At 37.1% G+C, this 14,038-nt stretch overlaps 1 protein-coding gene across 4 annotated transcripts in view; it reads left to right on the top strand.

The window, feature by feature from the left end:
• Nucleotides 1–14,038, top strand: part of negr1 (neuronal growth regulator 1) — a 208,533-nt gene that overhangs the window by 117,067 nt on the left and 77,428 nt on the right. For all 4 annotated transcript variants that reach the window (XM_013999966.1, XM_013999944.1, XM_013999950.1 and 1 more), the window contains exon 5: nucleotides 10,419–10,539. In XM_013999966.1, the coding sequence (XP_013855420.1) occupies nucleotides 10,419–10,539 (121 nt within the window). The remainder of the gene's footprint in view (nucleotides 1–10,418; nucleotides 10,540–14,038) is intronic.

The raw sequence follows: 14,038 nt of genomic DNA, 5'->3' as shown, positions 1-14,038 counted from the left end.
GTAAAGTACAGATAACCAAAATTTCTACTTAAGTACAGTAACAAAGTATTTGTACTTAGTTACTTTGCAACTCTGTTTAAGAGCTAGAAAAGTAGATTTTGCGTGAAATGTCCCCTTTAATAATGTGTCATTTCAAGGTTAATAAGCCTATTAGGCTATATGTGAACAAATATTTTTTTCTACATGTCATGTTTCAATTCTTCATTTACTTAGATGATGTATAAAAAAATATTGTGGTGTGTGCAGACCCCAGTTATTACATTATCATCGATCTGTTGTTTTCCTGCTAATAGCAGTTCAATAAAATTAAGTTATAAAGATGAATTAGTTGTGCCTGCAGTATTTTTCTGTTATCACTCTGTGCAGAGGACTGAGTGACTCTGACATTTCATGGGTTAACGGTTTAATTAAATATGGACAAGTTCATTCAAAACAATGTTTCCTTTTTTTTWAAATTAAGAGTACAGTTGACCTCTGGGCTAATTGCAGATTAGGGCCACTAATTAAACTAAGTAAAGCAACCCACTGGAAACAAAATGAAGCTCTTGCATATTTGCAGTTTTATTAACTGAGGCAGACGTTTTGTCTCGCTCTGATACGGTGAGTTACAGACAGAAGGTCTGAGGCAGTGTCACTGTGCAAAATGTTAAGTCCAGTACTTGTTACCTCAGCTTGAATCTCTCCAAAGCTCGAAAGACTACTTTGATTAAATTACTGGCCGAGTGGGCTGCTTGCCTTTATACTTCCAGTGATAAATGAATGCAAACCAAATACTTTTATCAGCTAAACCTGAATGATGGCAGTCATCCAGAAGGTCGAGCTAGAATCAGATTGGCTGAGGGGCTCCCGCTTGGCAAACGGATATTTCAGCTGTGATTTTACCCGATGAAATTTGATCTCCGACCCACTTTTCAAATTTACATATTCATCTTCACTGCAGGTGGGTGCTGTTATTGGCTGAAAATTCTTGCTACACAGCGAGATTCAAAAGCATAAATATCACATCGAGGTGGCTAAGTCGAAGGGATGAATGTGAAGGAAACCACTGTGGAACGCCTCCACCTGAGATGAAAAGCCAATGTTTCATTAATTATTGAGGCCGACTCGTTTCCAGAATGAAGGTGTTTAACACTAACGGAGCAGATAAAACAATTACAGCAATCTGTTTCTGTTTCAAGACAAGAAATCAAAGGTGTCCCAACACTGATTTACAAGATCGGCCCGTCCAAACAGATTTGTCTGCTATTCAACACCATGCTGTAAACACTGGTCCCACTGGGAAAAAAAAAAAAACAGACTAACAAGTTTAAAATCTTTGTTATATGAAGCATCATCTTTATATACAAACATAAWACTAGTTAAATTTTAGGAAATAAATGAGACTTTTTGTAATTATGTTAACTCAGATGCTGAAATGACTCATGGAAACTAAAAAAAGACAATGTGTGTTTGGTAGATTATTTCTTTGTTCTAACAGTGCTTCTTGACAATACATCTTATACCATTGGAAAGCCTGTTAATTTCCATTTTAAATGGTACCATATATGTAAGAAACATGCATTTGTGGGATGAGCAGTGAGTACATGGGTTGCGCACATGAAAAATGGGCCACATTTTCTCTGTCAAATAGCTTATTTTGYTGTTTGAGCTTCTAGTATACCCCAGGTGCTATCAATCAGGTGCTGGGTATAAGATTTATTGCCAASAYGCATTGTTACAACAAAGAAATAATCTACCAAACACAGACTTCCTTACTTTTGTGCTAAGTTTAGTTTAGAAAGTCCATGGGGTTTTAGGGCTACTTTWTTTTGTTTTCATTGTTCCTATTGCTTTTACTTAGGGATATAAGGTTTTTATTTAAATATATTTTTATAATTGCAGATTTCTAGCATCTGTTCTTAAAAATTACAGTGTTTTTTACATGTGGACCTAAAAGCATGCATTTCTACAATTGCATATAGTTGTGTTTTYACCATCATTTTTACAAGTACTGATACTCGATCAAAATGCCCCATTACATGGGAAAAGATCAGATTTTGCATTCTTTTTCTAAGATACTGTATATGGAGCTGTGCATTTATGAATCTCAATTATAAAGCCATTGTAAGTTTTGTGGTTAACTCTGCTTCTCTCTTTTCTTCTGAAGGATTTTTCTCTTTTGAAGTTGGTTCTAAAATATTAACCCTTAAAGCATGAAATTATCATACGACAGGACCCAGCTTGTAGGAGTTCACATCAAACCGGGCTCAGACTCACACACACACACACTGAGACGCAGATTGGCCACAACATCTAACGCTGATTTTTTTTTTTTAAGAAACAATCGCAACATAAACAAGGGACAAGCTCCACAAAACTGYCTGCTCTGTTTTTTTGCTCAATTCTCTCGCTTTGTTTCCCATTATCTTTTCATTTCGGTCCACTTCACTAAATCAAGCTTAAATGGCTCTAAGAATGCATGTACCCATGCTCTAAAGTGAAGAATTTATGAAGCGCACTCATTTTCAGTGCACATTCTTATATGTGTGCCTTGTTTTTTCCCTTTCTGGTGCATTGTTTATTCATTTGCTCTCTAGAGTTTTAATTTGGTTCCTCTGACACGAAAGCGGCCTTTGTTTTATCCACCCTGCTTTTATCCATAATACGATTTGATGAATTCTAGTTAAAGGTTTGAAACAGCTCAGATTCACTTCTTCTTTATACAGTTTCACTTGCTTTGTGAAGTGAAACTGTTTGCTTCAGATATTGGCAGCCATTTGTACGCCTCCTGCCTCCTCTAGCACCCTGCAGCTGTGAATTCTGTTCACACATTCACCGTGGTTGTGTTTACAGCGCCCTCCCCTATWTTTTTTCCTTACAGTAATTGGCCAAGAAACCTGAAACATTTTAAATAATTATGAGCATGCATATTTGATGCTGCGCAATAATCGACTGTACATCTATAGCATTAAAAGATATTTGAAAYGTAATTAATTTCCAGCAGAATACGGTGAATAATTGTCATTCTTAGTGTTGCCTTGTGCTTTGTTTGCTTCCACCCTGCCTTTCAGTCTAACACTTCGGTCATCTGGGCTGTTTGTGATTCAGGCCCTGCCCTTGTGGATCCACCCCAACTATGCTCCTCTGACTCRGCTGACAGAGTCGTTCTGGGGATTCATGACCATCTCCAATAAATAATCAGCTAAACCTGTTTGCTTGACAGGACCATCCAATACGATAGTGTCAAGTAATGATGACAAAGTAAACAACTATTAGCAAAGACTGGGTRTATTTGCACAGTTTTTCACTGCCAGTCATTACAACCTCTAATAGCTCTTCATTCATAATAGAGAAAATAAAATGCCCTACATTGAGAGTGTGTTTGTCTGGGTTATAAGGTTTGATCAAACCCACAGGAAACGGTTATTCACGGCTCAATAAAACCAAAGTATTGCTTGTGTTTGGAAACGGGGCACAAAGTCTCGCTTGAGCGTTTCTTGACAGTTTGCGGGATCCATTGGAATACTCCGGATTACGATTCAAAAGAGAAGGCTTCCTTGAATTGGATTCTGATCCAATCCTAAGTAGAGTTAAAGCCAGTGCCCTCGAGCTGTTTGGATGTAAATCCATCTCTCTACATCTCTCCAAAGCTCTCATCTTGATTGCTATTTGGATTCCTCGCTACACGAGGGGCATGAATAAATGAGCAGAATCTTGATCTCCAGCAGAATAAATGTTTGGGCTTGTACCACTGACTTATGGTGAATTCCTGTGTTTTAAGTTTTTTTTTCTTGCTTGATGTACGATTTTATTGACTGATCTCAAAGCTTCTATTGTAAAAGGCAAAATGTGTTAAGTACCACAAGTTTACATGAAACTATCTGAGGCAGGTTATAGTGGAGATGCCTGTTTGGCCTCCCCTGTAGGAGTAGATGGATGATATTTCTATACCTCTCAACTAAGCGATTGTATTCAAAACATCCAACTGGCCTGTGTGTATTACATAGATTGCTGCTAATTTGTCTACCTTAAATTATTCAATAACAAATGCAGACAATAGATTGAATCCCAGCTTGACAGCCCACACAGTCCAACACACAGAGATGGTTATTTATATGCCTTTAATTGCAGGAACATTGTTCCCTTATTGTTCTGTATGAAAATCCTAATGAATTAAAAGAAAAAATCCTGGCAGTGGAACCATTCCTGGCTGACAAAATAAAAGCTTCACAATGAAGCCCACAGATGGCAGATGATGAGTCAGTTTCCTAATTGCTRTGAAAACTTATTTTTAAATCTGGGTTGTGAGTTATGACAATTATTTGATCTAATTGATTTTTTCTAATTTTCCTAATCAGAAAAAAGATGTTTTCCAGATTTTCTTAGTGATCGTTATTTTTCGTCTTGAAATACACTAGATCAACTCCCTGTGCAATCCTTTAAAAATTGTCTGTTTAATAATGTCAGATTGGGAAAAAGTTCTAATTTTTACTCAGCATCCCTGTATCTGAACACTGTTGTAGATGCATGTAGAGCACAATCTCTGTTCTGTTGACGAGCTCCRGATACTGCAGGTGCAGGTAAAGTCAGTCTGTGATCGACCCACAACCAGCCATTTGTCACCCTCCAGGGTCTTGCATGTGCTCATTTTTTTTGTGCTACGCCCGTTCTATTCCTGGACCCAACCCTTAACCCCCATCTGCTGGAGTCGCCACAACTCAAGGTGTGATTTACAGCACTGCCCCAGCATCCTCTACACACTAAATTACCTAGATTATTGGATTTTTATGATTTTTAGTGCACTACTTTGCATTCTCCTCCAACTCCTACTTGTGTATTGCGTAATATATGATGATATAAGACGTGCCAGCAAGTTAAAATTGGAATTATTGGATTTGACTGGATTTTATGGCTGTGATCTGTCTTAACAGATTCCAGTGCCAAGTTCTAAATTGAAAGGACTTGGTATTATCGATATGCATATAAAACTACAGCCTTCCGGACCACCTTAAAAGCCACAGGGAATATTCCTCTTTACTCCAAAGTGCTGCAAGAATTCACTGACTTTAATAATCTGCTTAGTTACACGAAAAACACGTTGAACAGTACGGAAATCATAATAAATTCAGAATCAGAGTTTTCTCCCTTTAGTTACACCACTGGGAGGAATAACCTGCATGGCTGTCAACCAGATGATACATTTTATGTATTTTCTTATTGCTTAAATGTTATTTGATCTTAATTGAATGCTGATTCAATATTTTTTCTTAAAACATAATTACTGTGTAATGCTACACAAGTGTATGACACCAAACAGCACACTTTTCTTTTAAATATGTAATATATGTTAACATTTAAAGTACCTGTGACATGCATATCCTTCAAATACAAGTCAAAGAAAATATATTTATATTTAAGAAACTTGACACAATACATATGATTTTAACATTTTGTCACATAACTGGCACATGTTCGTTTGAAACAGAAAGTGACATCAAAGGGGAACTCCTTAAGAATGGAAACGTCATGGTTTGTCTATTGAAACAATATTTTTTGGACTCTGAAAGTGACGCAAAAAAACGTTTTTGTGATGGACTTGCGACCTGTCCAGAGTGTACCCCGCCCCTCGCACTGTGACTGCTGGATATGGGCACCAGTGACCCACGCGACCCTGAAAAGGAAGAAGCGTGTACAAAAAATGGATGGATGGATGGATGAAAGTGACGCACAAAAATTTGAAGAAACGTCAGATTCTTCTCTGCAGTCTGTGTTGTTAGCCGTTGCAGCAATGGTCTGTTCACATGCAGACATTCCTCGTTGACATCACTTCCTCTTACTTCACATGCAAAAATCTCAATAACTGTTCRTCTTAGTGGCACAATTTATTTTGCAATATATTTGTTATCAATGTTAACTTACAAAAAAATGTTTGTTTTTTCTTTATTACAAACGTTTGATGTAATGGGCACTTTAAAAGCACAATGCAAAAGCAGTCTTGTTTAAGAAAATCTATTCAAGTCATGTAAAACAATATTTCTAGATGATGTTTTAGATCTTAGTAACACAAATCAGTAAGACATATCTAACAATGCAAAACCTACAACCATAAGGCTTTTAAAATACAGCAACTGAAACTTAGTAAAATACGTTTTTCTCTCTCTGGGACTAAATATATCTAAACAGATTATAGATTAACATAACTGTATTGACTGTTTTCCAAAGTTGGTCTAAACTAAAGTTTCTTGGGGACAAAAATTTATATATATCTTTAAATTTGCCTGACAAAATGTTCATAATTTACGCAAAGGTCCAACTATTGAATCCCCTTTTATGACCAGTGAGCATTCTGTAGCCGTACAGCATTGCCTGGTTAACACCATACAGAATGCCATAAACAGATAACTCAAGGCTCTGTCACACTATAACTCTTTAGACATCTTATGCCAACTCATGACTTTTTTATGTCTAAATTAAAAATAAGTTAAATATTTGATCAGTTTTTTTAGCATTACAGTATGGACATGCCTAAAAGAGGCTTTTAGTTGATTTATTTCTAATTCCATCTTAAACGTAGATGTCTTTAAAATGTTCATAAGTTGCCATAAGTTGTCTAAAATGTTACAGTGTGACAGTACCTTTAAGAATGTTATTGTTATTTGACAACTTAGCATTCGCCTCCTCCTTGTGTTGTGTAGTTGATAAAGACCTCCAGGTTTCTGAACAGAACTTTGTATTTGTTAATCCTTTTGTTGTCTGTCTAATTTGCTTGGTAAGATTATAGAGCGAAGTCAAATTACCCAAAAAATATGAAATCCTTTGAGCCTATAATGAAAAAAGTACTTCTTTTTTTTTCTTTTTTTTTTTGGTTTTGTTTTGACAAATAGCTGATCAGCTTGGCTTAAATAAAAAGAAACACGTCAATATAAAAGAAAAACAGCACATGAAAGAAGCATCTTTATAAGAAAAGAAATGACAGTTTTTTATGTCCTTACTTTTAACAAAGCGTATGTCCTTTTGTTAACGGCTTCAAGTATCGACACACCTGCCTGAGCCGCTGTGTCCACCGTCCCACTAACTGTACAGGACGACAGCTAGGTCACCCTGACACTTTCAGAGGCTTCACATAATCAATGGTCCGCACAATGACACCAATAGAGGATTAYGAGGACTCACTAAGTCGCTGTCGGTCAGCATACTGCATTGATTTTGTCATAGTTGTTATCGGCGTATATTCCTGTTCTGTAGAGTTCTGTGGCAATCTCTTTTTTTCTATCTTTCCTTTTTATTTCATCAAGTATTGCAAAGCTCTTCTTTGTCAGAAATTGTTAAATGTCCAGACTTAATGTTCGTCTACCACAAGGTTAAGAGCCATATTTTTCTTAGAAGTAGCAGCACTGAGCTACTGTAAAAATAATAACTAGGGGTATAAAGTGTTTTTTTCCCAGTATGATTTGACTACTAATGCTGGTTGTGTTCAAACTATTTTTTCTAAAAGGTCCTGGCATTCCTTCAATACAGGCGCATTCTTGCCCCCTGTTATGCCCAAGAGACATGGTAGGATTATCTTATAATGAGATGACAATGAGTTACAACCGTTTGGGTCAATCCTTGTATATTATGTTTTGCACAAATGTGTCCAGTATTGTCAGATTTGTTAGTGCTCAGAGTATGTGGTGAGGATTAATTTTAACTACGACCACATCAAGCACTCACTCAATATCTGTAAATGTGTCTAAGTTATCAACATTTTTGTGTTGGAAGAGGTCAGCTGTGGTCTTAAATTGGATTGAGTTGAACTTTGAATCAGTTGGAGATCATCATCGGTTGCTTTTAGATTTGTTTTTGGAAGAAGGTATCGATACTTTAAGCCACCCCTCCCCCTTCACCCCCCAATGCCTACAAAGCTTGCAGAAGTTTGCGAAATTTGCGTACGTGAAAAAATATAACGGATGAACCAGGAGCAGAGAATGTGACGACAACAGCTATTGAAGCTGTAACATCACTACACACCTACACAGTTTATTCGGGTGTCTTCCTCTGGATTCATAAAATAATTGCCACTTTTTTCACAAAATTTACAGTGAGGAAAATAAAGCAAGTTTTCGATTGTATATGAAGCAAAAATTGTGCAACAGCAGCTATCTAAACTGTGAAATCTTTACCCACCYACTCTATTCAAGCCRGCACRGTTTATTCTTTGTCTCTTCCTCTGGCTCCATTGAATCATGGCCCATTCTCTGTGTGCGCTCACTGCTGGATCAAAGTTTTGCTAAGATTCAAGGCCCATCCCCCATTCTAATTCTGATTGGCTAGTTGGCCTTTCTAGTGTGTTTTGGGAGCAAAAGCTGTGTCTCATCCAAGAAAATGTCTGTTAAATCTTGGCAAATCCGAAGACCGGCGTGGTGCCCTAAAGTCATCCTGAGGTGTCACCAAACAGAAAAAAAGCATCGGAAAACCTAACAGGAACACCAAAAGTTGCCCCGAAGTCCCTGAAGCTAAAAGACTGTTGTACATCCAATGATTATTTTCTGAGAGTTTTAYTACTATTTGTTCAGTAGTCCATGAGCTATTTTGCTAACCGGACAGCTGAAAAACACTGATACAGGCAAAAATATTATTGCCCTCTTAATCAGAAGCAGTCTATAAAGTTTGTCTTAATGATTCACTTTTTTTAAAACTGATTACTGGGTTAGGTTAGCATAAGCACATAAGTTATGGTCTCCCTCTTCCTCCTCCCCAGCATTTTATACAGTGATAAATGAGCAGAAAAAGCTGAAGTAGAACCCATGCCTTAATTCACCATCTCAAGACCTTTTTGTTACTCAGCTGAGCTAAACAAGAAGGAGCTAACAGTATGAATGGCACGCATATGAAAGGATGAAAAATCAACATAGACTAGTCATTTGAATGTGCTCATTAGGACGAGGAGGAAGCGTGGTCGAAGGGCATCCATCATCGCAGACTAGACTGTCATCTCACCGTGCATCTCATACATGATTATACAAAACATGCACAAATGCATCTTGCTTTCTTTTTATACATGTTTGTTGCAGCTCARCCTCATCTATCTAACCGTGCTGACCTCCACGACCATTCAACAAAGCAAGCCTTCTCCACAAAAATACTGATTCCTGCGTTTATTTACCTGAAATATATAGCTGAAGTACCACAGGCTGTTACAATATTTCACCATTGTTGGCTTTTTKGGGGGGATTATGTTGGTGTTTTGCTAGTTATAGTTGCAACATCTGTTAAAAACAGTTTTAAATCTAATAAAAAGAAAAGATTTGCAGCTCTGAAAGACAGATTGTCTGACAGGCTTGTTATCAGGATTGTAAATGGTGTTTGGCTAAATTTATGGTTCGATGTCTGTACCGTACGCTCGACTACGAAAAAAAAAACTTTGACGTAAATTGTGTCACCTTTCATAGTCTGCGAGGCTGCACCTGCTCCCTCAGCAGATGAATGTGCCGCCTATTATTTATCAACTTGGGGGACAGTGCGAATCAGTGAATGCATGACAATAAAAGTCCCATTTTTAAGGTGGCGTCATAAACAAAACAGACAACGACTGCTCGTCAAACCACAAGCAGAAAATAAAAAACACATGAATTGTTTTGAGGATATACACTGTGTGGAGAATTTTCTGCTGTTTGGATAATTTATCACTCCTGATCTACAAAGACACAAAACTGCATGAAGTTTCTGGTGAGAACCTCCTTTTGTCTTCCTGTCTTTCGAATGGACAGTGACAAACCAATGGATAATTGCCACAAGTTAGTCTATAATGAAACCGTAAACCCCTAATTAGAATGCTGTACTGATGGTGATCCAAAAATAGGAGGGAATGTCCAAACAACTTGTCTATCTCTGCTTATTCTCAAAACTTATATTTTAATCTTACTGGGTTATACAATTGTTGAATGTGTATTGTTTAGCTAGAACTATTTATTTTGAACTCCTGTCATTATTCTCTGTCTATATAATGTCAGCATGCTAATACGTTTCCAGGTATCGTTTCTAAAAACTGGGTAAAATACTTGAAGCACAAAAAGACCGGGATTGCTTTGGAAACTGCCCATATGCAGAACTGCCTTCCTGACATTGGCAAAGAGATTTACACCACATTTCAGCACATGAAAGGAGCCTCATTTTGCATTCAAAGAACCTGCCTCCACCAGTCAGTCTTTGAACTTCCATTAAGCTATTTATCACCATGCTGTGCAATTCATTTCATTCTCCTTACTCTGCTTTCTCTTCTTCGCAATGCAGCTTCTGTTGACCCTCTGYGCACCGTGTGCATTGGCCACAGCATCAGAGTTTGTGAAGTTTAACATACCCATCGTATTGTTTTGACGTTCTCGCACTAATTATAGAATGTTCTCTTTGGCATGCCTTTTTTTATTCTCTTACATTTTCTGCGTCTCTGCCTTTTCCAGTTGCTCCAACTATCCATGAGATGAAGAGTCACGGTGTGGGTTTGGGACGCACAGCTCTGCTTCGGTGCGAGGCTGCCGCCGTACCGCCTCCATATTTTGAGTGGTACAAAGGGGAGAAAAGGTGAGCCCAGTWTGGTCATTTGTTCTCCTCTGTGACAAAATCTCATTACATCACTCTTCTAGATGTCTACTGGAAGTGTCTTCACAGATGTACAGCTTCGTTCCTGCTTGATKTCTAACTGTGGTGTTTCCTAAACATTACTGCAGCTCAAATAATGAAAGTTTTGTAGCAAAAATTGTATTATTTTGCAATAAAGGCAACCAAGATTTGTGAATGGCTAAGTAAGGTAAACTTGGTTAGAGCCCTGTGGTGTTTACCAGCTGAGGAACTCAAAACTAAATCCAAGCCAGTGGTTTTCAATTATTTGATGTCACCCCCCMACCCCAAAGGAAATTCTTCACACACCCTTACTTGAAATACTTTTGAGAACCTGATATAATTTAAATATGTATCTATACAAAACAATATGTGTCTATGGCACTAGCATTGTGTATATAATCACCTGATAATGTTAGAGGAAACATTGCATAATGTGAAAGAATAAGTATTGGTCAAAGCTAAAAGGCCAAATTCTGTCAATATTTATTGAAGAAATGTTATATAACAAATTATTTATATAGAATTACAAATACCGGTAACCTTTTCTAAGTTATGTTTTATGTAGCGTTTATAACATTCATAACATCGCAAATAAAGAAAAAGATCAAATTTAGAAAGTCCATTCTATTGCCTAACTCTCAATCACCAACTTTTTCAATTATTATATTTTATAGATACATTTTATCACAATCCAACAAATCAGGTAAAAARRAAAMCCYYACTTAAWATCCAATKGTTTGACTTTACAAGTAGAAAATAATACAAAAAAAWKAACGTCTATTATTTGTTGCTCTTTCCACCTCAAAAATCAAAGATCACTGAAAAATTCAAACAGTTTTCTTGGCTTAAAAGTAGGCCAGCTGTCATGAGAAGAATGTGACAAAAAAGAAATTTCACATTTAAAGTAGGGATGCACGAAATATCGGCACTAATATCGGTATCGGTCAATACTGGTCATTTTTAGAATATAGGTATCAGTCTGATATGTAAAACTGGGTCAATATTAACGTCTGATATTGATTTTCTACTTTTTAGCTTTGTGTTTCTGTTTTGGGAGTGGAGACCGGTTGAGCGGCATCTGTTTGATCATGATAGTGATATTGACGCTGCACAGCCAGAATTAACTGAAGTAGGGAGCCATGTCAGAGGTCTGATCATTTATTTATTTATAACCTTTATTTAACCAGGAAGTTCCATTGAGATTAAAAACCTCTTTTTCAAGAGAGACCTGGCCAAGATTGGCAGCAGCAGCAGCAAATACAACACATAGTTTCACATCTTAAAACAAAATTAAAAACATCAAATAGAAAAACATTAAAAGATTTAAATTAAAACAAATTAAAAACAAGTGCATGTTATGGAGTCAATTTCAAGACCTTTCAGTTTTGATTTAAAAGCACTCACTACAATCAACTCATACAGTTCCCAGTCTTTCTGCAATGTATCATGTAGAAGGTGCAGAATGGATAAAAGCCTTTCTTCCCAATTCAGTCCGAGCAAATGGAACAGAAAGCATCAAAAAGTCTTGAGAGTGGATGGAGTAAGAGACAGTGTTTTTTTTTTTCAAAGTACAAATGTAGGAGGGAAGAAGTCCACATATTGCCATGTATATGAATGTATACCAATGACAGTTGGTATACATTATCAAATTTACAGTTTACAGTATCAAAGAAGACCAAAKTGTGTTTGTACGTATATGTATAATGTAATTGGTGTGTTTGTGCAATATTGGTAAATATTGGTTATTGGCCTTAACAGCAGTAATTATATCGGATATCGATATTGCCTGAAATTTTCATATCGTGCATCCCTAATTTAAAGTACTGCCTTTGGAGCCGATAATTATTAACGAGGGCCAGATTTGGCCCGTGGACCTTGAGTTTGAYACATGCTATAGACTAAACTAAGCTACAAAAAATTTCATCTTCAGCTTCAAAGAAAAATGATGATTAGATAAAAAAAATTGTTACATTTTTAAGCTGTTTCTGTGACCCTTTCTGAAGCGACACTGAATTCCTTTATGGAAACGTGTTTTAATTTAATATTTTGCTGGATAGAATAAGCTTGTGTGGTAAACATGGTCCTGCCAGCCGACAGTCGCTTGTCGCTCCAGTTTCTGTTGTTACTACGGCACAGCTCTGGCTCAYTGGATAGAGGTTGTCCTACATTCGACAAAGATCAGTGGATCCCCAGTGCCTTCACATATCCTTGGGCGAGACTCTGATCCCCCACATTGTCTCCGATATCCTTACTTGTGTGTGGTTGCAGGGAAATAATCATGCATGTATATAGCTGAGGGAAAAAATAGAAGAAGTGTTGTATGATAAAAGTACTGTGAAGTGCTTTAATAAAAGGTGTAGAACCTGTGAATCATCCACCTTTTATCTGGTCCTCAATCCAGAATTTACCTATTTGTTCCTGTTTTAATATTAATCTTTGAATCTGTTCTTTGATTGTTTCCTGTTAGACAATCAAGTGAGAGTTACACAGCTTAAGTTGTGTTTAGAATATATATTTGTAAATAAAATGAACGTTCAACATAGTCATACCATTTGACAGCACTCATAGTTTGTCTCTTCAGAAAAACCACATCCAAACACTAATCCTGAAAATTTCTTGCACAGAAAAGCACTCTTTGTGCTTTTTTACTTTTGTATGAGATAATGCGTTTCTTCTTCCTCCCATTSCAGCAGCCTGTTGTCCACAAAAACATTCTAGCAAAAGTCATTGTGTCTTTTTTTTTCATCTCACATTCTAATAAAATGTTTGCTAGCTGGCTTAAATCAATTGCGACACATACATCAATCAGGCTAGATTCAAGTGTCAGTTCTTGAATTTAAAAACCAAATTACCCCCATTACCCATCATTTACCCACTCCTGGTGAGCACAATTTCAATCATCAGCTCACACTGTGCTAATTGTAATTATGGGGTGGATTCAATTTATTCAAATTGCCAAGGAGGCTGGTTGGCATGATTCTAGTCTTTACTTAATTCAAGGACTCGTTTCTTCTGTGACTTCTTACTTGGCTAAATTGTGATTTCTTCATCTAATCATCATCATGAAATGGTGGAAGGACTCCGGCGTAGAACATCTTTAGCTTCTTTACTCAGTTAGCATTGACTTCTTCACTGCCTGGAAAATATGAAAACTGCTTCTTTTTTTTTTTGCTCTGTGTTGATGCAGCCAGAACATTAGTAGAGCTTTCCCTACAGCTCATCTCTATCAGATGTGGCGTGACAGTTTTGACAAGTAAATCTTTTTCTTGCTGTGTCACTGCTTTCATTCCTGAATGGAAGTGGGCGAGTGTTTATGTGTACGTCTGTAGGGGTGGGGAGGTTTCTTTCACCATGACAGAAAAAAATTTGACTAGTCTGATGTTGGAATGACACAAAGCACACAAACCCAGATTTTGACTCAGTCATATTTCCTAACTGTAGATTTCGAGCTCTCTGGGCT

This window comes from Austrofundulus limnaeus, unplaced genomic scaffold (assembly GCF_001266775.1).
Source record: "Austrofundulus limnaeus strain Quisiro unplaced genomic scaffold, Austrofundulus_limnaeus-1.0 Scaffold8, whole genome shotgun sequence".
NCBI lineage: Eukaryota > Metazoa > Chordata > Actinopteri > Cyprinodontiformes > Rivulidae > Austrofundulus > Austrofundulus limnaeus.
Note: the sequence above shows the minus strand (reverse complement) of the source record. Positions and strands in the feature narration are given on the sequence as shown.